The sequence below is a fragment of the Agelaius tricolor genome, unplaced genomic scaffold, assembly GCF_023055355.1.
Source record: "Agelaius tricolor isolate 1412-34295 unplaced genomic scaffold, bAgeTri1.0.p SCAF_4, whole genome shotgun sequence".
NCBI classification, from domain to species: Eukaryota; Metazoa; Chordata; class Aves; order Passeriformes; family Icteridae; genus Agelaius; species Agelaius tricolor.
Genome location: NW_027269264.1, coordinates 47,942,102 through 47,964,725, shown reverse-complemented (window position 1 = coordinate 47,964,725; position 22,624 = coordinate 47,942,102). Strand labels below are relative to the sequence as shown.

At 36.9% G+C, this 22,624-nt stretch overlaps 1 protein-coding gene across 3 annotated transcripts in view; it reads right to left on the bottom strand.

Moving 5' to 3' along the window:
• Positions 1-1,164: 1,164 nt before the first annotated feature.
• ZFR (zinc finger RNA binding protein) overlaps positions 1,165-22,624 on the bottom strand; it is a 47,141-nt gene continuing 25,681 nt past the window's right edge. Inside the window, exons 8-20 of one of the 3 annotated variants that reach the window (XM_071425586.1) lie at positions 21,711-22,011; positions 20,584-20,777; positions 19,216-19,335; positions 18,552-18,697; positions 18,026-18,188; positions 16,250-16,455; positions 15,889-16,039; positions 14,379-14,520; positions 9,398-9,495; positions 8,485-8,580; positions 4,428-4,539; positions 4,244-4,341; positions 1,165-3,547 (exon numbers count right to left, since the gene is read on the bottom strand). In XM_071425586.1, the coding sequence (XP_071281687.1) occupies positions 3,368-3,547; positions 4,244-4,341; positions 4,428-4,539; positions 8,485-8,580; positions 9,398-9,495; positions 14,379-14,520; positions 15,889-16,039; positions 16,250-16,455; positions 18,026-18,188; positions 18,552-18,697; positions 19,216-19,335; positions 20,584-20,777; positions 21,711-22,011 (2,007 nt within the window). In that variant the 3' untranslated portion in view covers positions 1,165-3,367. Of the gene's footprint in view, positions 3,548-4,243; positions 4,342-4,427; positions 4,540-8,484; positions 8,581-9,397; positions 9,496-14,378; positions 14,521-15,888; positions 16,040-16,249; positions 16,456-18,025; positions 18,189-18,551; positions 18,698-19,215; positions 19,336-20,583; positions 20,778-21,710; positions 22,012-22,624 lie in introns of those variants that run through there. The other 2 variants (XM_071425587.1, XR_011678986.1) reach the window with 2 other exon arrangements.

Genomic DNA, 22,624 nt, shown 5'->3' with positions numbered 1-22,624 from the left:
TATAGAATGGAAGTCTGATTTTCATTTGGATATAAATCAAAAGTGCTGTAGTTAGTCCAGAGAGAACATTCCTTGGATTTTTTTTTTCTTTCCCAAAAGAGCAGCTATCTCTTTAATTTTGAAAGTCTAAGAAATACCACACTGAAGGACAAAAAGATCTTCTGAGATCTATAGAAGAATCTCTCAGGAGAAATTTAATTTGCTAGCCTTTTTGGCTAGAAAGCTCTTGGGCTTACAGCTATCATAAAAAAAAATTGAAGGAAAACAGATGTTTTTCCTGACTCTATCATTGTACTTTGTAAAACTGAAATATAAATGGAAGAAACCACTCCAAACTTTGTCTATTGCCCGTCACTATTAATGTTACACTATTCAAATCTGTTTGAATATGAATTTGGCATTGTGTGACTACTTAGCAGACTAATGATCAGCAGATATTCAACCAGCAATAAGAATGTTAAATATGCATGCACATTTTTGCAGGAATATTTAAAGTTGATTCCAACTGCTGCAAGTTTTCTAGGCAGAAAAATTTTAAATACTAAAAGGTCTAAAAGTAGAAGCTGCAAATGAACCCATCATATTCAATAGTTCTGCAAGTTTCACTGTTCATCTAGAATTTCATAAAAGGGCAAGAAGTCGATGGACTATGTCTAACAGACTTTAATTTCTACCAGTGCCTGTATGCACAGATCCTTCTGAAACCACACTGCTCACAGACAGGACACACTTATGGACTAGGAAGACACGTCAAAATTCAAAAAAGCTTTGAAACAGAACAGCTCACATGTTCACAAACTGTTCCTCTGAAGTGAGCATGGGGGGGAATATCCTTTCTGTGTACATTTCCCTTTTGTGAATTATGTCTACAGTGTTTGTAATTGTGGGATTTAACACACAGCACTGCTGAATAAAAAATGTAAATAGTGCTTATTAGTAAACTGCCAGTATTACAAAAACACAGGGTATTTAAAATGCTCATTTAGTCAGTTTTGCCTTCCAAAGTGCGCAGTGTAGTATTTAAGTCAAAGCTAGCTCTATACTTTCGAAAACCTTGTTTTTACATTCATGGATTTGTTAACAAGTGTCAGAAGTTATCAATTAAAATGGGCATGAACACCAGAAACAAACTGCAAATTCACCTTTCACCACACAGCACAAAAATCATGGTCACAGCTTCATATTTAATGTGGAATCACTTTAAGTATACAATATTTCAAAAGATCCAGAAACTGGTTAGGAGCTAAAAGCCAGTAGAACAGAAAATACAGAAAAATCTAAAATACATCTTTGACCTTTTTAATCCTATATTTTAGGGTCACATTCCTGAATAGACAAGTTTGCCTTATGAGGAAAGAAACTTTGGTATGGAGTTGAACTAGCCACATGAATAGCACCTGTAGCTTTCAAAATAAATAGTAATGGCTAACTAGACACGATGGCAGCAAGATATCCCCTAGAACAAGCATATGCTTGGAGCTATGCATGAAGGCTGGACAACAAAATGAGTGTAATTTTTTTAAGTAACGTCAAAGCATTTCTGCTTTTTGTATTTCTAATTATTTAGAAAGCTTTCCTACAATGAGAAAGCTTTACTTTTATATGCTAACCCCTTATAATCACTCCCTTGAAAATTGCACTCTGATGCTCGCAGAACATTTTTATTAAGTGTTTTTCTTTTTTAAGTCTTTAGATTCCCTCTATTTTTCTAAAATACTGTATTTTTATTCCATAGGCCCACACTGGTTAGCAGTAGATGCTGGGAACAGAAACATGCCCCCTGCTCCAATAGTTGCTTATTAAAAAGGTCAAAGATAAATTCGACCTTGAAATGGAACAGAAGTTGGGCTTTTCTTAATAAATGGTATCAGAAATAACAAATTATCTTTGTCACATGTGACACTCTCCTACAGCCATCAATAAAGTAGCTACCGGAATGTTAGTCTATGTTAATCTGTGTTTTATGGGTTTGCAACAAAGCATAATACACATTTAACAGAGTAAGTGAAACTTCAGTTTCCAGTGTATAATGAATTTTAGTCGTTTAATAAATTTTAACTTTTATTTGTGTATTCCACTGTAGTGCTGTGACAACAAATCATACCTGTGTACCAGAGCATACATCAACAGTATGATGTAACTTTACTTACACCACTGCTATATTTAGATTTTTGAAAGAGACATAAGCATACACTATGGCCACAGCAAATAAATTTCTGGGATTTTTCTTTGATAACCTTCACTTTTTAAGTAATACTTCACTTTTAAAATTTGAATTATTGAAAAAAATCACAGAAAGTTTATACAGGAACAGATATAAGGAATAACCTCACAGGCACTGATATGACAAACATTTATTTTAAGGGCTGAGAGGCATTAGTACCATATTGACAAAGTTGACTGAAAAGAATGACTAACTTTGTCTAAATGGAAAATGCCCACCTTTGCTTGTTGAGAAAAGAAATTCAGAAAGTTATTTTTGGCCTTGCTATGTCACGAAGTCAGTCATACAAAGACCTAAGCATTTAACCTAAGATAATAGTTTTTAAAGCCCTTCTATTAAAAAAAAAAAACCAAAACCCATCATGCAAATCTTTGATCAATTATGCAGCGGCTTTAAAACTGTTGCAAGACCATACTGTATATATTAGCTTTTATACTGCTAATGCACAACTAACAGCAAACTCGATTAGATTAACACAAATTTGTCTTAATTACACCGTTATATCACACTAAGGAGACAAATGCCACAAGATTGGCAAAAACATTTAATTCTGAGCACTCAAATGGCAGGACAATTATGTGTTGTAACCCCTTCACATTTAGAAAAAAACATGATCCTGCAGTCTCACTTTACAAAAAAAGGAAAAAAAAAAACTTCTGTAAAATATTAATTGGGAGGGGAACTGTTTTACTACCTAACACAAAGTAACTCATACAACTAGTGTCAAAGGCAAACAAAAATACTTCTAAATAAAAAGTCAAAATACACATAGCAACAGAAGCACAAATGCTGCGTTAAATACAGTCAAGATAGGAAGACAATGCACTTGTTAATAAAAAAGACAAAAAAAAAGAAGAAAAGATACTAAACTTAGCAACACATTTAAAGAAAATGCAATGAGGGAAAACTGTGTTTTCCTATGACAAGTTTCCATTTGCAGTCTTTCCATCCATAATTTGTCTGGTACAGTACATCCAATTAAAATATTCAGAATCTCACAGAAGAGCTAAGTTGTTCTCTTCCAAATCTAATTCAGAAGCTGGTTTTGGATGTTTTAAACAGACATCATTATGAATGAAGTAGAAGCAAGGCAACAAATGGACTTTTCATTACCATCAATATTAGCAATGATGACCAACATTTTTAGAAGTTATCATAATCTTTTTTGTCCTTCTTTCCCTCTGCTTCAAACCCATCAACCCCATCACTGTCCCTTCTCCTTTTACGATTATTATGGATGTTGAAGCGTTGATTCATCTGTGGTAACGGATCCATTCCTAGAACTTTGTGTATCTGACGGAACGCAAGGAGTCTCAGTGCAAACTAGAAAAACAGTAAAGAAAATCACTTGTGTTACAAACAAACATCCATTTTGAGCACTTTATCAAACAATTAGGGAAGAATATCAGTGATGTGTGATATTACCCTTAACTCTAATTATTCCATCTTTCTATCTCCCAACAAAATCAATACAATAAAATGTGTATGTCACTTTTGCTGCTTCTGTAAGTGCAGCATCTTAGTTTAATGTACTAGTGTTTGGGCTTCTGGGCTTGCACAGAAACAGCCAAGGCTTGTCACATGTCACGTTAGGTGACAAGTGATCAGGAATCATTAGCAAAAGGATCAGATGAAGAGGCAGAGGCAGTAACCTCTTTAACTGCAAGCATGAATGGTCATAACTATTGTACGAATCTTATACAGATGTATTTATAAAATTTCCAATCTAGTAACATACTGCTGTAGAGTAAGCCTGTTTACAGATCTACATCTAGATATATAGATGTAGATGAGAATGCTATAAATTGTTCAGGAAAATACATTTATTTCAGTGCAATAACGAGCACTATGAACACCCTCTCCTGTGATATGTTCAATGCTTAGCTTAAGACTGGTAAGATCTGACTGCATTCTGTGAAAAAAAAATTCATGTATAATATAAAGCTACATTAAAAAAACCCCAGAACCAATACAAAACCATCCATCAAATTTAGTTACTTCACAACTACATTCCCTTACCTGTGCACTTGAAGTAATATCCTCGCGTTGCTGATCTGTCATTACAGCAAGTGTATCAAAAGGATCTTTTTCACAGGGGTCCAGAAGGCCAGGCCCACCTACAATAATCAGGCTAATTAGTAACATATTTACCTTATTACAAGCAGGATTAGTTAAGTGTACGTATACATAAAAGGCAACTTGCCTTTAAGGATGATTCCTGAAGATATACACTCAAAAACCCTTCTCAGTGCATCTCCAGGACTCTGTGGTCCAGTCGCGCTGCTAATTGCTTTTTCCACAAGCAGCTCCATAGCCTAGACCAAAACAGGAGGATTTAGCCAAATTAGAAGATGGACTAAGACAGAATAAAGCTGTTACTGTTCCTCAGTAGAGAATTTTGAATCCTGAATTTTGAAGAACATTACACATCATAGAACACTTTCAGTTAAAATGAAAAGAAACCCCAGTTATTTTATAAAGATGAATAAAAAGAAAGGTGGTGCCAGATGAACAATGAGTACTGATACTGGCAGCTGGTCACTGCTGGTGTCCTGAGGGCTCAGAGCTGAGTCCAGTTCTGTTTATTCATGATCTGGGTGAGGGAATTTAGAGCACCCTCAGCCAGTTTGCAGATGGCACCAAGCTGGGTGTGAGTGCTGATCTGCTGGAGGGCAGGGGGGCTCTGCAGAGGGATCTGCACGGGCTGGATCCATGGGCCAGGGCCAATTGTGTGAGGTTCAACCAGGCCAAGTGCTGGGTCCTGTCCTAGGGTCACAACAACCCCCTGCAGCTCCAGGCTGGGACAGTGGCTGGAAAGCTGCCCAGTGGGAAAGGCCCTGGGGGTGCTGGTCAGCAGTGGCTGAACATGAGCCAGGGTGTGCCCAGGTGGCCAAGAGGGCCAAGGACATCCTGAATGTATCAGCAATGGTGTGGCCAGCAGGACCAGGGCAGTGACTGCCCCTCTGTGCTGGGCAGTGCTGAGGCCACACCTCAAATCCTGGGCTCAGTTTTGGGCCCCTCACAAGAAAGAGACTGAGGTGCTGGAATGTGTCCAGAGAAGGGGAACAGAGCTGGGGAAGGATCTGGAGCACAAGGTTCTGTTACCAACTGCAGAGGGAGCTGGTGGTGTTTATCCTGGACAAAAAGAGGCTCAGGAGTGACATTATTGTTCTGTATAACCACCTAAAAGGAGGGTGTATCCAGGTGGGGTGTGGTCTCTTCTCCCACATAAATGATGACAGGACAAGAGGAAATGGCCTCAAGTTGTACCAGGAAAGGTTTAGATTGAATATTAGGAAAAAAAGTTTTGACTGAAGGGGTTGTAAAGCATTGGAACAGCATGCCCAGGGAGTTGACAGAGTTACTATCCCAGGAAGTGTTCACAAAACATGTGGATTTGGCAATTAAGGACATGGTTTAGTGGTGCTGGGTTAACAATTGGACTTGATGATCTTCAAGGTCTTTTCCGACCTGAACAATTCAGTGATTCTATGATGGGCTTCTTCCCATCACAAGTTTTTCAGGAATTTTGTAGAAATTTATACAGTAGTAGCCTACACATACAGGTAGACAACTTGTCCAGCCATTTCTGAGACTATGAAACACTCTGGGATACTTGATTCTGTCAGCCCCATGAATACAGTACATGGTATACCTAATGAAACAGGATGCTTTAGAAAAATAGAAATAGTTTTTTCTACAAGACTACAGAAACTTATAATATCAAACATTTAATGTCCTTAAAATGCTTAGTATCCTCACTAGTCCTTCAGTTTAGAAAAACTGAAGCATACAGCAATTTTTCTCCTGGTAAGCAAGCAACACTAATTCAGATGTTAAACAAGTATAAAAAAACCTCTATATAACCTTATATATCAATATAAATATATTTTCTGAATGTATACATTTCATTTTCGGAATGTATACATTCTGAAATGTATACATTATTTGATGTTAGTTAAAATGGTTTAAATCTTTAGCTGTGTTTTAAGTACTGATGTTTTTTCCATTATTATTTCCATTGCTCGCTTTTATTAGACATTATTTTTTCCCAGAAGAACCTATAAAAGTATTTGCAAAAGAAAGAACTAACTTCTCCTAGATCTCTTTCCCGGAATTAGATAGATGTTTCACTTGTTCTTTGGCAAGTTTAATTCTCAAACAATAGTTTTTGATAAGTTTTTTGGAGGCACGTGTTTGTACCTTGTCCTCCTCACCACATCTACAGTTGTTCAAACGCTACCTTTTCTTCTTCCTTTCAAGGTGTAAATATTTATTCTGATGTATACAAGTAACTACAGGCAGTGCTAATCACTAAGGCCGCCCATTTCTTCCTATTTTAGCTCCATTTAACTGACAGATTTCAATTCTTGAGCATGTTATTTCCATACTCCTACTGTATCAGTCAGGATTTGGCAACAGTAATTAAGAGTTTTCAAGCAGGAAACAAAGTACATCAGTAAAGAGAAAAAAGCAGATCTTGGATTTGCATATATTAAAATCTAGTTCTTTTGGATCCCCATACAATACACTGAGGTCTATAACTCAGTCCTAGGAAAATGTGAATTATGATGTCCTGGTGTTTATGTCCACAAAAGGTTGGATTTCAAATTTAAATAATGTGTAGGAACCTGACCTACACATTATTTTTTATGTGAACCTAAAATTCTTTTAATTTAGTTTCTACTTTGAGGTACATGAAATGCTACTACTGTGAGCATTCAGGCTTCCTATTAACTTATATTTTTACAACTACTTATGTTTTTTTTAAACCAGCTCTGTCATCTTTTTCATTTGTAAAAGGTTCCTACCCTACAGAGGGTAGGAGAATATCTGTATTCAGAAAACTGTATTACTCCAATCTGTGAAATTCCATCTGTACTGGCTGAAATCACCACTTTCATTGTCATTGTTTTTATCAGTAGGACTTTTCCTACAGGCCAAAAGAACAGCTGACTACAGTTCAGTGCTGGTCCATGTCTCTGAGAATGCATCAGGAACAAATCAGGAGTCACTTTTGGAGAGAACTGAGACACAGCAAGGTCTGACACACTACTTCATATCTCTCTTCCCTTCTGGATGTTCCTTGGAACACATAATGTGAGAGTTAAGAAGCCACATTCCTTGTTCTTCACCCATATCCCTCCTCTGTGTTGCAACAGTTGTAAGGATACTTTTCTGAAAGTAAGCCGAGGTTCATTCTCTGGCAACTCAGTATCACAGTGTTACTAAGAGAGCACTTAGCATCTTTTGAGCTGTATTTGTTTAGTGTACTTTTCATGAAATGCAGTACTGAAACTGGCACTAGTTTTTTCCATTTAAATATTTAAAAAACAGACATTACTGCTCCACTTGCCTTCCAGATGCAATAAATATTATTAGAAGTAATTTAATAAAACTGTCTGCAAACTTAGTGGAGTTGTAAAATATTTCTCATCTAAATAAAGTCAACTGATCAAAACACTGTTAGTGCTCTTCCTGTCAAAACGGAGAAGGAAGCAGCACAGTGCAAATGGATTTGATCTGCAAAACACAACAGTCAGGGCTAGGTTTACTTCCACATGATGCATGTTTCAGGTATTTGCTTCAGAATAACTTAATCCAATCCACAGATTGTATATCTGTTAGTATTTGGAGCATTTGTAAGGTAGTCAATACAAAAAGAATGCTTCAAGAACACTCAACTGAATTAAGAAAGGTGACCTGATACAACCCAGAGATTTAAGTGACACTGACTAAAATACAACGATGACACAACCACAGGCTGTACTGAAGTACTGTGGTATTTCACCTTATGAAAGAGACATAATAAACATAATAATTCCTGTGATTTTTTCTTTTGACTTCTTTCTGTTATCACATAACTATCTGGGCACAGCCGGCATTATTTTAAATAAGTTTCAGCAAACTCCAAGCAATTCAGAGTTGGTGGTTAGGAAAAAATAGGTTCTTTCATAGAGAGTAAAGGAAAAAAATGCTAAAACTTAGAATAGGGATCTACCCACAAAGAATAGAAAAGAACAAGAAAATTTCTTTTGGAAAAAAACCAGTAACTTCCAGCTTCAAATGAAAAACCTTAGAAAACTGTATTTTAAGAGGGTAATCTGGAGTACATGTTAGCAAAACACCCCAAAATCCCAAACAAAACCCTACACTACGTGTTGAAAATGTCTGAATTTAAAAACTGTACTAACACTTCCCTATAAGTTCCTTGTAGTAACATCTTTATTAAGAAGACTCATTAAAAAAACATTACTTACCCAGCTTGGAAAATCAGACCAAGTAGGAACCCGCTGACAGAGGTCACGAAGAATACGTATGATAATCACACAGGACTGCAGACCATTAGCTCTAGCCTTGAGAGCAATACAAAATCCAATTAATTAACCCCTGCACCCATAGCAAACAGGAGTTGTTGAAAGACTAAAACACCACTGTTCAATGGAAGCTCAGATACAAATTGAAACAAATCATTCTACAGCATTATTCCGTGAGCTGCCATTTACAGCAGTATTTTATACAGGGTTAGTAATTTAAGGTGGTAGAAGTCAAAGTGCACAGGTTATACAAGAATAACATTTCTTGATCCCCTATACACTTTGACCCACGTTCATTTGAAACAATAAATACAGTATCTTTCTATATTAGAAATAAAAAGGATAAAGTCAAGATCTAAGAAATAGGTATAGAGACTGAAAGGTCAAGGGAATCTGTTTGGTTTCTTTATTGTGCCTTTGCCAGAATGCAAAGTCACTAAACCAAACAGTTGCTTCTCACCTTTCATTCCCTACACTTAATGCACTAAAAGAAATAGGAAAAAAAAAGTCTTAAATCTAAACACAAAGCTTTAGACACATATCCCATTATTTAAAGCGAAGTTACTCTGCAGCCTTATGGAATATATAACAAATATACAACATATGATCACCCCAAGCGAGTCAAGCTTTCAACATCGCCTTCTCAATGACTGGAAAAAAAAAAGTCAAATGTGCAATAACTGCATAAAGCAGCTCCTCCATACTCAACCTCCTACAGTTAAATTTAGGGACCAGAAAATATTAAGTATTATTAGCATGAACAACGCTGAGTGTTTTCACACAGTTAAACATTCATATTGCAACTGAACTAATCTCTCATAAGGCTACAAGAAGAAAGTAAAATGATGTTCCGAACCTGGAACCACTTAGCGTGGCGTAGAGCAGCCAGAGCGTCAAGGCATTTTTGCCTGTCCAAGACGTCCGGTGGGTCTTTCACCATACCCGAGGTTACATCTAAAATGGATTGAATTGGCAAAATGCAGTGAGGAATGGGTGTTTGACCAGGTGAGCAAGACACTTCCTTAAATAGCTTCAATGTCACACATGCCATTTAAAGTTTAAACCCTTGAACGAGAAATGTAAATGTTCAGCGGTAGTTGCTCAATTGGGATTAGGGCATCAACCCAGTAGAAAGATCAAGAGCATAATGCACTTCAGCTCTGTTATTTTCATCTGCATTGCTGATTATGCAATGCACAGTACTTCTTTATTTCAGCTAACAGTGGAAAAATACATATCCCCTAAAATTAAATACTGAAGGAAGGATGGTTGGACACAGTGCACCAGCACAGAGAACACAAGACAGAAGGAACACAAAAATCCACTTTAACCAAGTAGAAACATTCAAACTTAGTTTCTTTTAAATTTTAATTGTCAGGTGTTATTTGGGACCTATTCTTGAAAGAAAAACTAAGTATTACAAATCTTAAAAGCACTGAATGTTTAGTAATCATGTTATTTTTATCATATCTTAAAATTATTTTACTTTAAAAACCTGACTGAAGGAATGTGATATGTTCTTCAATATTACAGAGTTCCTTGTTTTCTAGCACTTTCTCTCTTACCCATATAAATAAAATTCCTCAGCCCATAATAGATATGTTCCAGCAACACTTAGGATGCAAGGAAGGATCTGAAAAGGGACTGCTTTACCAAAGACTCACCAAGATAAAGAAAAGCAAGGAATAGTCTAAAAAACAAAGCAAAATGTCTGAAAGATGAAGAAAACATAGCAGACATTGCCTATTTGAATGTTCAGAAAATAATTTGATTACCAAGCTGACTGCTTGCCTACCAAAAATGAAGATACTACAGAAGTGGTTTAATCAGTGAAAATGGAACCACTAAACAATATGAAATGGTATCCTTGAGTTACTTGAAAACTATATAGATATAATCAGATCAGTGATCACCATTAAAAGTTACTTCTTTACTCATTCTGAAAATGGCTATGGTGACTAGTCACAAAATATGTTGCTAGCATAACTGGTGATACACCAAATAAGATGAAACAAAAAGGCCTCACTCAATGGCACACATCTCACAGGAGCTAGCTGTTTGGAACAGCACAGTTTACTCCTTCAAGATCTAAATTTAGGTTAAGCCAGGAAATAAAATTAAAAATAAAAAATAATGAGGCTCATGAAACATGCCTGCAACAAGAAGCTTTTAGATAAGTTGCAGAAATAGTGCTCTGAAACCACAAATGTAAACCAGTAGGATTCTTTAGTCTATAGAGCTAAAAGGCCATGAATTAAAATGATATTATAGCTTTTCAGTACAGTAACTAAATTTAATGTGAAGTACTATATTCAGATTCGAGCATTTTGATAGGATAGTCCCATTGCTCTGCATCAGGATAAAAAGCTGAAGACTTCATAACAGCAAAGTTGAGAAGAACATAGGTAACTTCTCACACTTACTTGAACTTACAAACTATATATTAAGGTGGAAAAATAAAAGTCTTCACAATGCAATTACAGAGCAAATGAAGATGTCTGAAGTGATGTTTCTTCCAAAGCAAAAACAATAACAAAAACTCCCCTCCAAACCTATACAAGAGGGGTGCCAGCTAAAGCTAAATGATTAAAGGAGTACAACCCAGATATATGAGACAAGGAGTACATCCTGAGAAGACACACCACAGGAAAAAGTGGCAAAATAAGGTTGAGAAATTAAAAATGCAAATATGTGCTGTGGGGCCAATAGTCTAATCAGTCAATTATATACACTCTTCTAAAACTAACATGCAAATAGGTGACACTGTGCAAACTTTTAGCCCAATAATTCATTAATAATTTGAAATTTCTACCTCTGAAAATCTTCAACTTCTAAAATAGTTTTACTGAGAAGAATTGCAATTTAAATGTACAGGAAAGAATCTTACTCAGTGCTGGAAATGTTCATCTAAAATGGGTTCCTAATAGCTGTCATAAGAATACGCTTGGAACTTAAAAAGACTCTGAAAGTCAGAAGTTGCTGAGGCAGGTACTACATTGATGAAACACTGACTAAAAAAATGTATAAAGGGAACTCCTGTAATATTTATTCTGTGGATTTTTGCATATGTTTCACATTTCTGGATTAACCCCTTAAAGACTGTGTAACTAAAATCAGATGCCTAACCTACCACCCTACTAAACTAGGACAAAAATGGAATTAATTTACAAAACACGGGCATGAATTCTTACCCTGTATAACTTATTACTAGCCTAAACATAAGGGGTTAATCTTTAATTAGACGTGCTGTGTCCACACTACCTCTTCATTAAAAGTTAACAGGTATGTCAATTTAGGTAGGTTTTATTATGTAAAATGCATTTTATCCAGTCAACTATTATAAGACTAGTGTGAACACTGCTTCATTCTAGGAGAGAGACAAAGACGAAAGGAAAAAAACAAAACAAAAACCAAACACAAAGTAACAGCAGATGCTAGGACTATGCATCCAAACCCCTCCTTTGTAAAGCATGGCAGGTGTGACACTGAGCTTTAGAAAACCTTGGTCAAAAATCCTTCCGATGTCTTGGCAGCAACCCCTGACAGGAATCAAGTCCCTCTGCTAGAAGGCTTTGGACCGGTGCTGTTAGCTAAGGATAAAAGAGACACACGCGCACACGCAGAGGTGTTTGTAAGTATGTACACTTTGTTTGCCGAAGGAAGACTCCACAGCTGGGTTAGAGCTCTTCGAATGTATCAGATTCGGTTAACTGTCAAACGCACAATACTGTCAGGAACAGTACCTATGCGGTTAACAATTTCATTTCACTGTTTGGTTTTTTTTTTAGCCTTTTACTTAATAACACATCAAACATGATTCTACTCCACGTGCAAGACTCAAGTTGCATCTTTACTCCAACTGGTTCTTCCGGTAAAGCCTTCCTTAACACCTGAACTAGCTCCCCAAGCGGGCTAAGGAAAATGAAAACTTCAAACCAATGTAAGACACAGAGCATGAGAAGCTGCAGTAAGAAAAACACAAACACATACTGTTACTCTGCAGCAAATAAGCAGCAGTCTTCAGAATAAGGAACTTCTTTACTGCAATAATTGGCAATTCAGTCTTCTATTTGCTCCAGTTTCAAAAGTGAACTTTTCTGCACATCCATTTTATACTGCTCAGTGTCTTGAAGAGAAATCTAACTTGATTTTGATTGCCTAGAGGCAGTACTGCATTCAGCAGTGAATAAACTCACAAAGATAATTTAACTCAAGTGTGGGTCAGACAAAAATACAGATTTGTTTCCTTTTGGCGGTGTAACTTAGGGGACTGATGGTAGTAATTTGAAATTTGTTTTACTTTTAGTCCACATCACAGAATTTTGGGCCAGAAACCACTTAGTTGAATTGAGTATAGTGGCAGGAATCAATACTGCACTTCTGCACAGTACATCAAGAAATACACATTGTGTTTAAGGTTCATTTCATTAAATGGTTAGTCTAATTTAATGATAAAATGCTTTTTTTTAGTAAACTTGAATAATACGGAAAGTTGGATTCAGCCCAGAGTCATGTTATACTCAGATTGTCCAAAACCAAGTAAAATTGGTTGGGTGTGACAGTACACATACAAAGCCTTTATAGCTAGGATAAAATGAACAGCTTAAAACAAAAGCACTCTAAGACTCTTTGGAAGTCATCCAAACCACAAAATACATGTTGAAAATTTTTCTTTCTTATTATGTAGGATGACTTTGTTAACATAGCTTGCTTATAAATGCACTAGTCACAGCTACAGGACACTTAGTAATGCAATATAAAAACCTCAAGTGTTTTAGAGGACATGTAGTGATGAGATGAAATCTAAAAAAAAAACCTCAGTGGCTTATATAAATACGGATATACACAAGCACATGTATACATACACACATAAAATTTCTTTCAACCTGTATATGAGAAGTGTTAAAACAGCCTTGGATTTCCTATTTGTAGGTTCACTGTCAAACACCAGAACCCTGTTTGCTATGATCTCTTTCAACTATGAAAATACAGGATTAAAAGGAAACAAAAGTTAATTTTATCTGACCCGTAAATAAAAAGAACCAATGTACTGCAGACATTAATCATGCTTGTTGGCTTAAAAGCTTTTGGAGCTTTGAAAGTGTTACAGAACAGACCCTAAAGCAACACTGCTGGCACCAGAGAAACTGTGGACTTCAAAAACGTAAATTGATTCCCAAGCTCCACCTTCTGCTTCAGCTCAACGACAAAGCCATTTCTTATTGTACTAGTTGGGTTTGCCAGTTGGATAGAAGAGTGATTGTAATACCAGGAGCCTAAATATACTCAAAAAGTACTCCAGACCAAAAAACAACCTCAGAGAGCTGGAAAAAATCGCATTATCTTTTAAAGTTAAAAGCACTGTTACTGTCAAAAGTACTGTAAAAGTGCATTTTAAGTGGCACTGTTCAGAATGTCTAAGTGATGGTAATACTGACCCAGTTCAAACCCAAAAACCTCTGATTTGATTTTCTAAATCCATACAATCTTTCTCTTAAGGCAAGACTGCTCTAGAAAGCCAGTTTATAGCCACTTGCTATAAAATACTTAGTTTTCCACATGATTTTAAAAGGGGGAAAAAAAATCAAGCTTGTACCTTTTCCAGAAAGCTGAGGTTGGACATAAAGTTAGAAATTTTAAAAATTAAATAAAAGCATCATATACACATTTATTTTAACCAACTGTTTTCTACTGAGACTGGTTGTTGAAAAACAAAGTTTTGATCAAATATGTGTGCCAGCATGTTGCCTTCCAGGACCTTAGCGCCATCTTAAGCAGAATAGATAAACATAAAAACACAGGTGAGAAATAAATAACATCTTTAACAACTTCCCAACCTCCATCCCTCATGTTCTCTTCCCGAATGACTGGAGATGTCAGTGTGATTGTAACTTGCATTTTGGGTTCCACACACGAATTTAAAATTATTGCTGCTTCTGGGACTGCACACTTGATATCGTATTTCTCTGGACTTATTACCTAAATATCGAGAAACAAATTTCTGTTAGCGTGTGGCCATTAAAAGTATCAGGAAGAAAAAGGATTCCAACATATTCTTTTTTCAGCAGAAAGACAGAAACACAATATAATTATATGAAACAGATACCTATGTAGTCATAAAACCACACTACACAATATAAAGATATGTAGACTTGCATATTGTTTCCAAATTATTAATGAAAATACATAACCAAGCAGTTAGAATTTAAAAAAACTGCCCAGAAAGGAAATTAATAGACGTTATATAACAAGAATCTTGATGGTGTTTGAAATAAAGCCTCAGAGCCAATTAAAATGTCAGCAGGGTGTTGCTCACTGAAACACAGAAGTCTTTGAAAAGCAAAGATGCTTATTTTTCAAGATCACAATTACAAATGGGTATTGCTAGGTATATTCTGTGCTTTAGTGTCACAACGTGTTAAGAAAAAGGGACAAGACAAGCACCAGGGAAAAAGTGTAAGTTTAACTAATAAAGTTAAACTTTATTAGTTTAATTGCTTTTTGCAACTTTATTTAATAATTCTAAATAGTCCCAAAAGAAAACTGTAGGCTCCTCTGTGACCTTCTACATACTTGGTGAACATTTCCACAAAGACAGACCAAGATGTCCATTTGTTAAATTTACTTCTGTTCTGTTACTTCAAAGAAGAGCAAACTTCAGACTATTTTTTCATTATTCCTGCTACAGCTTCTATCATGCCAGTGATTCTGCAAAGCATTTTACTAGATTGCATTGAAATACTGATGCTGCGACAAGCACTCTACAGTGACAGGCTTTGTTCAACAGAGAGCAGAGACTTTATACTTTCTTGTGGAAATACAAAGGTTTTATATTTCACTGAATGATCTAAAACTGCATGTTTACTTTTTTAAACAGTCTAAATCCTAAAAGCCCCATACTAGATTTAGCTGGCTAATTTTGAACAATAAAGCACTGACACATACAATAAGGAAACAAGATATAAGTACAAAAAATGGCATTAATGGAGAACTTTGACTTGAGGCAGCAGATGTGCTGTAACATGTAACGTGCTGTAATTATCTCTATTGCTAGTAACTGATTAATGGTCTTTCTTGTGCTCATTTCTATTTCCCAAATAAAAGAAATCTGTTAAATGGTGATTGATACTACGCTGCTAGAGCACACTCTTGTATGGTCACAATATGGAGGAAGCAGAACATGCAGCAGTCTCTGAATTCAGTTGAAAACACTCAGAAAATGGAAAGAAACTGAACCTGAGCTATGTCATGTAGGAGCACAGTGAGTCCTGCTGACATTTAACTTGAGGACAGATTTTCACAGTACTTTTACAAAAACTCAAATCCAAAAATCTAAATTCTACTTACTGCAAGTTGCTTAGGGAGGCTTTCAGCAATACGACTGAGTAATGTCTTGGAGGGCTTCTCAGCACACAACAAAACAAGATTGACATTTCGGTCTCCACGGAGCAGCAAACCTTTAGCCAAAACGCCCACCCGTAAAACGCCTTTCAAAGCTCTGTGAATTGTAGTTGAAAGTTGCATTTAAAATAATAATGTAAAAATCATAAAAATAATCCTGAATATAGAAAAGTAAAATAAAATTGTACTCCACATCTTTCTGAGACTTCAAAAAACTGCATAAAAGCCCAAAGAAATGAGATCCTGAAAACACTGATAACAGGGTAAGGAAAAACCATAAAATGCTTAGAAAGTAATTTAAAAATACCTGTCTTTACTGCCATCCTTTTTGTCATCTCCCTCTTTGTTCTTGCTTTTTTCATGATCAGTCATGCTGTCAGAAACCAGCTTCAAAGCACGCTCAGTAATAGAAACAATTTTTTGGACTGCCTGAAGTTCCTCCTCAGTTGGATATATAGCAGCATGCTTGGTCATCACGTAGCGGTCGTCAGAGGAGTCAGGGCGGCGCAGAGGCTGAACAGACAAAAAAGTGTTCTTCTGAAACCTGGGGGCACTTCCAAGTTCACAAATGGGACAAAATACCAAAACCCAAACATGTGGCTAAGGAACAGAATATTCAAACCTCACATCACTGAAATGTAATAAAACATGAAATTTCCTCAACAGCCTACACTGTCACAATGAATCATGTCTGAAAAGACATGAAGTGTATCAAAATTAAACTAAGGGCAAATCCCAAGATCAGAGGTACTCCTCAACTGGAAAATATTTGGATATTGCTGCAAAATAAAGTACCCATGATTTCTTTTGTACAATCAAAGGATTGTACAGGATGACTTCAGAAGGTCATCTAGTCCAGTCTCCTGTTCAAAACACGGTCAGCTGTAAGACCACATCATGTTGCTCAGGGCTTTAGCCCATTAGTTTTTGAAAACCTTCAAAGATGGTGGCTGCGCAAAACCTGTACAAAAAAAGATTTCCTGTATTCAGTCTAAATCTCCTTTGTGTTTGCTTAAGCTGGATGCATCTCACCCTCTCATGACCATAAAAAGCCTGGCTCCTTTATAAAGCACAGCTATTAGAAGGCTACTCTGTCCCACTGAAGCTCTCTCTTCTCCAGGCTGAACAATCTCAGATGCCTCAGTCTCTCCTCACAGGGCAAGTGCTCCAGACCTCTGAACATCTAGCACCACACTGAGCCCATTATAGTTCATGTATCTTCTACTGGAAAGCCCACAATTAAATGTAGCATTGAAGTCAGGATCTTATGAAAGCTGATCACTTCCCTTAATCAACTGACTGTGCTCCTCTTAAAGCCCAGGTAGCTGCTGGCCCTGCTGCCAGGGCACACTGCTGACACATGCCCAGCCTGCTGTTTGCCAGGACCCCCAGATCCCTTTCAGCAGAGCTGCTACCCAGCCTCAATCAATGCAAGGGGTTCTTCCTTTCTGAGTGCAGCATTAGGCACTTGTACTTGCAGAATGCCATAAAGTTCCACTCCTAGAGCCCACCTAGGTGCCTCTGGATGGTTGGCCTTGCCATCTAAGGTATCAGCTATTCTCCCCATCCCAACGTGATTCAGGTTCATGCCAGCTGCAAACCTCAGCAATGTGCACTCACTCCATCACCTTTCAGATCCCTGATAAGGTGCTTTTCAGTCTAATACTAGAATCAACCTATGTGCAGTGTGGTACTGCACTCTACACTGCTAGAATATGATGCACCATTAACCGTTATTCTCCAAGTCTCATGGAGATACTTTTTATCCATACATTTGTCCACAATTAGGTAAATAATATTGTATAACACAATCAAATAAAATAAAAAATAGAAAAATTCAGTATGACTTGTGTTTCATAAGAAGCAATATTTAAAGCATCCTCTTGTCATTTCATTGGACTTATTTTGGAGGACTAGTACACCTACACCATTTCATTAGCATATAATTTCTTCCTCTCTTTTCCAAATCCTTTATTAAGAAACACCGGAGACAAGTGCAGTAGCACTGAGTAATTTTATATTTCTTAACTGTGCCTCCTGGTAAGAATGGTTTAATTTTTTTTCCTCAAGGTAAGAAACTCACTGCTGGTCCTTGAGGCTGAGGAGGCATTCCAGGTCTAACTCCCAGGAGACCTAGTGGTCCTGGAGGGCCATGAGGATATCCTCCATCTGGTATTCTGCGACGGTCATCCCAGTGATGCTGCTCTTCCTCCATTCTCCTCCAGTACATGTCCTCTTCATAACGCCTGAAGTGCATCAATCAAAGTATTCTTTTTATACAGCAGTTAATACTTGACACTGCTCTAGACAGATCCTTCTCTGTCTTCAACAACTTTTAGCAGTCATGAGCAAATACCAATGAAGAGACAGTGGCAACATGAATTATTGTTGTAAAAGTAGGTCTGCATTTACGGCAAAGTAATTCTACTAACTCTGCATTACTCAGAAGGATTGAAGAATAGCAAACAAAAATCCCAGTGAGAGAATGACAATTTAAAACACGACAGTATGGAGTTCCCTAAAGTATTTAAAATAAGTAACTATGGCATTTAGTTTCAGACAATCTGACAGCAGGTTGTCACATTCATTCATGAAACATAATGCATTACCTCATTTCCATCCTCCAGCGTTCCTCCTCTTCTCGCCTTCTCCAGTATTCTTCTTTCTGCATCTGTTTTCTCATCTTCTCTTCCTGAATTTTTCTTGCTCGAATACTGGGCTTCACTTCTACTTGTAAGTCTGGGTTTACTTTTTTCTAGATCAGAAAAGTAATGAATTAAATGTTGCATTCCTGTCCTCATCTCAAGGTTATGGAGTAGTTCTGACATATTTAACATACACTACTCATCTACAATAAAATCAAAAGGAGCTGAATGCAGTTTTAGAACTTCACAAATGCAGTTATCATTAAAAAGTCTGCAACACAAAGAGTGTGTGCTGTTTATCCTACCAAAAACACTGAGCAATACTATTTCATACTCTTTAAACTTCATGGTAAAGAACATAAAGAACCTATTGTTGCTTCACTTCACTAAGCATCGCTTAGACTACAAGCAACATTCAAAACATTTTAAAAAGCCTCAACCAAAATGTAACTTCACAGTTTGCATTATTCTTTTAAGACTACACTGCCTATAAAATATATTTCTCTTTTTTTACATGCTGTTTACTCAGAGTGCCTACTTTTGTCTAGTCTTTAAACCTAAGAGCAGGTGACCAGACCAGTTAGCTGATATCTGGTTGATTTTCAGAGAGAAGCATTAGCATTTTTACCTTGTACTGAAGCCTGTGCCGCCGCCCTTTCAAATGCATCTCCTTGGCATTAGGATCATTGAAACTGCATTCACAGAGTTTACAGTGAAAGCGGATCACCTTTCCTTCATCATTCCTTACCTGGAAAATAAAGTTATAACACATTTGGTCATTTCTTTTTTATTTTATAAGGCTGATATAAAATTAAATTATCCATTAATCAAATTATCCAGTGCCACTGGATAATGTCCACGTGTCCTAAAACATGTTAAGAAGTTCACACAATAACTGAAAGAAGGCAAAGTAGAAAAAAAGAACCTTCATTTCTGACAGACACACCACTGTGCTTGGTAATGAGCAGGGAACAAGGTCCTTCCATTTCAAAGAGTACACAGCTTTAAATTCAAACCTGAACATAGTGAGCTAATAAATCACAGACCTGTCTATCATGCAAAATTCACATCGTCAGTCTAATCTTCAAGGAGAACCCAGAGAATTACAGTCAACCCCATCCTGATCTCTGGGAAGGCAATGGAGCAGCTAATCCTGGAAACCATTTCCAGGTACAATGAGGGCAAGAAAACCATCAGGGGCAGTCAGAATGACTTCACCAAGGTGAAGGCCTGGCAGATGAAGGCAGAGCAGTCAAGATTGTCCCTGTGGACTTCAATAAAACCTTGGACACAGTCTCACCACAATATCCTCCAACACAAGCTGCCAATGCATAGGCTGGATAAGTATACAGTGAGCTGGACTGAAAGCTGTCTGAACAGCCTGGCCAAGGGTAGTGATCTGCAGAATGAAGCTCAGTTGGAGGCCAGGAGCCAGCAATACAGCCCCTGGATCAATACAGTCCTGTAACATCTTCGGTAATGCTCTGGATTGATCCTCAGCTAGTATCCTCAGCTAGTTTGCCAATGACATAAAAAACTAAGAGGAGGGGATGATATACCAAAGGGTTGCACTGACGTCCAGAGGGACTTCAACTGTCTCACCTAGTGAAGAGACGGCTGAGTGGGATCATATTAGTGCATATGAATACCTGGAGGAGGGGTGCAGAGAGGACACAGCCAGACTTTTTTCAATGGTGCCCAGTGCCAGGACCAGAGCCAATTAGCACCAAGTGAAAAATAGCTGAACATCAGAACACTCTGTTTTATTGCGACTGACTGTGCTCTTGCACAACTGCTCAGGGAAGTTATGGAGTCTCCATCCTTTGACATTCTCAAAAAACATCTGGACATGGTCCTGGGTGACTGGCTGTAGGTGGTCCTTCTTAAGCAGGGTGACTGAACCAGGTGATCTAAAGAAGTCCCTGCCAACCTCAATCACTCCATGATTACATTCACTATAACAGTTAAAAAATAATACATATTTTCATATTAATACCTCCTCCACATAGTCATGGCCCACTGGTTGGACATCACTTTGCAAGGCAGCAAGAGTTGTGGGAGTCACTGGTTCAGCTGCTGTGTCAGGCTTTACTTCCTGTGTTTGCACTGTAGCAGCAGGAGGTGTTTTAACATTTTCAGCTGATTTCATTTCTTCCATTTTACTTCCTGTTGTCTGAAGCTTATTACCACCTAGAAATCAAAACCAAAAGTTAAATTATTGCTCTTCATAAAATGAGAATGTGATTAACCATAGTTTGCAAACTGAAGATTTTATTAGCAAATATCTATGATTTGGGCAAAAAATTATAGGTCTTTTAAAATCTATTGGATTTTAAAATCAACCAAAACTTAAGTATATTTTCAATACAATTAAATATTTTAACAGTAAATTTAACAACATTCAGGTTACTTAAACACTGAAGTTGTTTACTCTAATAAGAAAAACTTCTGCTTTAAAAAAAATCACCATTTTTGTTATTTGTTTTCCTGCTTTTTCAAGGGACAGGACTGAATGGGAAACAACTCAGAAAATGTATTTTAATAATCTTTTTTTTTTTTTGTTATTTTGAAAATTTATATATTTAAAAAATGTACTTCAAAACTTTATAATGTTTGTACTAGTAAAGGTAGTATACTCCTAGCGTTGCAACTGTATAGGTCTTTCCTTGAAGAGCAAGATAGCTTATTGTGGAACAGCTGCTTCCCATCTCTGTTATACTCAGTTCAAAGTTTACATGGTTAGTTTTCCACTGAAAAAGGATGTTTCAGTTGCCCATCACAAACTGCCAATCTACTGCATGTACATTAATAGCCCAGGCTGTGAGCTGAAACTAGGACTATAAACTGCAATACTCCAGCAGCTACTACGTAAGAAACAAAAGGTGGGAGGCTTCTTATGAAGGTGGGAAAAATATTCAGGAGGGGCCAGGTGGAGACAACTGGGCAGAAAACACCAACATCAATTTTGAAGCAAAACTTTTATAGAAATTCTCACTTATCAGTAATTCCCTTAAACACAGCAGAGTAACTCATGCATGGAGTTACCTAAATATATTTGTGTCTGCTGAACTAGTTCTTAAGAAAAATTTACAGAATAGGTTAGGTTTCAAAATAAAGACTGACTTCTGTACTTGCCAACAAAGTTTATTTTCGGAGTAGATATTTTCTTTACTGCTATGTTAGCAGCAGTTGAAGATGTTTTGTTGTTGGATGCAGTGTTAAGTGTGGTGTTTGCCGTGGGAGTAAGAACTTTCACTGCAGAGGATGCAACAGAGGAGTTCACTGTACTGCTGCTAGTTGCTATATTTGAAGCAGAGGCCGTTGGTTTGGAAGCAGATGTGGATGTTGAAGAAGTAGCTTGGGTAACCACATTTGGTTCAGTTGAAGGAATGGGTTTGCCAAGTTTTGTATGCAACTTTACTACCTGTAAGTAGGAAGAGAAATTAATAACATTATCTCCCTGAGATACATTATTTTTACAGCTATCACAAGCAAAAATAGCAATATCTAAAAAATCAATATAAATAAAGAGTTAGCTTGTTTTTTTTGCAAAAAGTGGCCTTAGTAAAGAAAAAAGATGGATGCGTAAAAGCTCTTGTCATCTGTAAGAGGGAAATAGGCACTTGCTATCTCACATCGCTTACTTGCTTTAGAAATTCAGGCATTTACTCCCACAACTGTTTAGATAATAAACACAACAAGCTTACAACTCAAGATAAATTCAAGCATACATTTTGCTCCTAATGTTTCAATGTATCTGTTTTGTCACCTCCTCGCTTTTTAGTCTCCTTCAAAGGGGCAGAACATTAAACTGTTTTGGTTCCAAACAATATTTGTAACTAAGAATTATTTAACTCAGATTCAGCAACACTGTGTCTTTTGATTGCTACATTTCAAGAGTCTTCATATTGAAAGTCTTTACACGTTATTTAGCCAAGCTGAAGAGAATCCCTTAGGCAAATGCCTTCCGTTTTTCCCTTTTTTTCTAATGTTTAGAAATAGTTAAGGAGGATTCAAGAGGTATTTCAGAGCTCTTT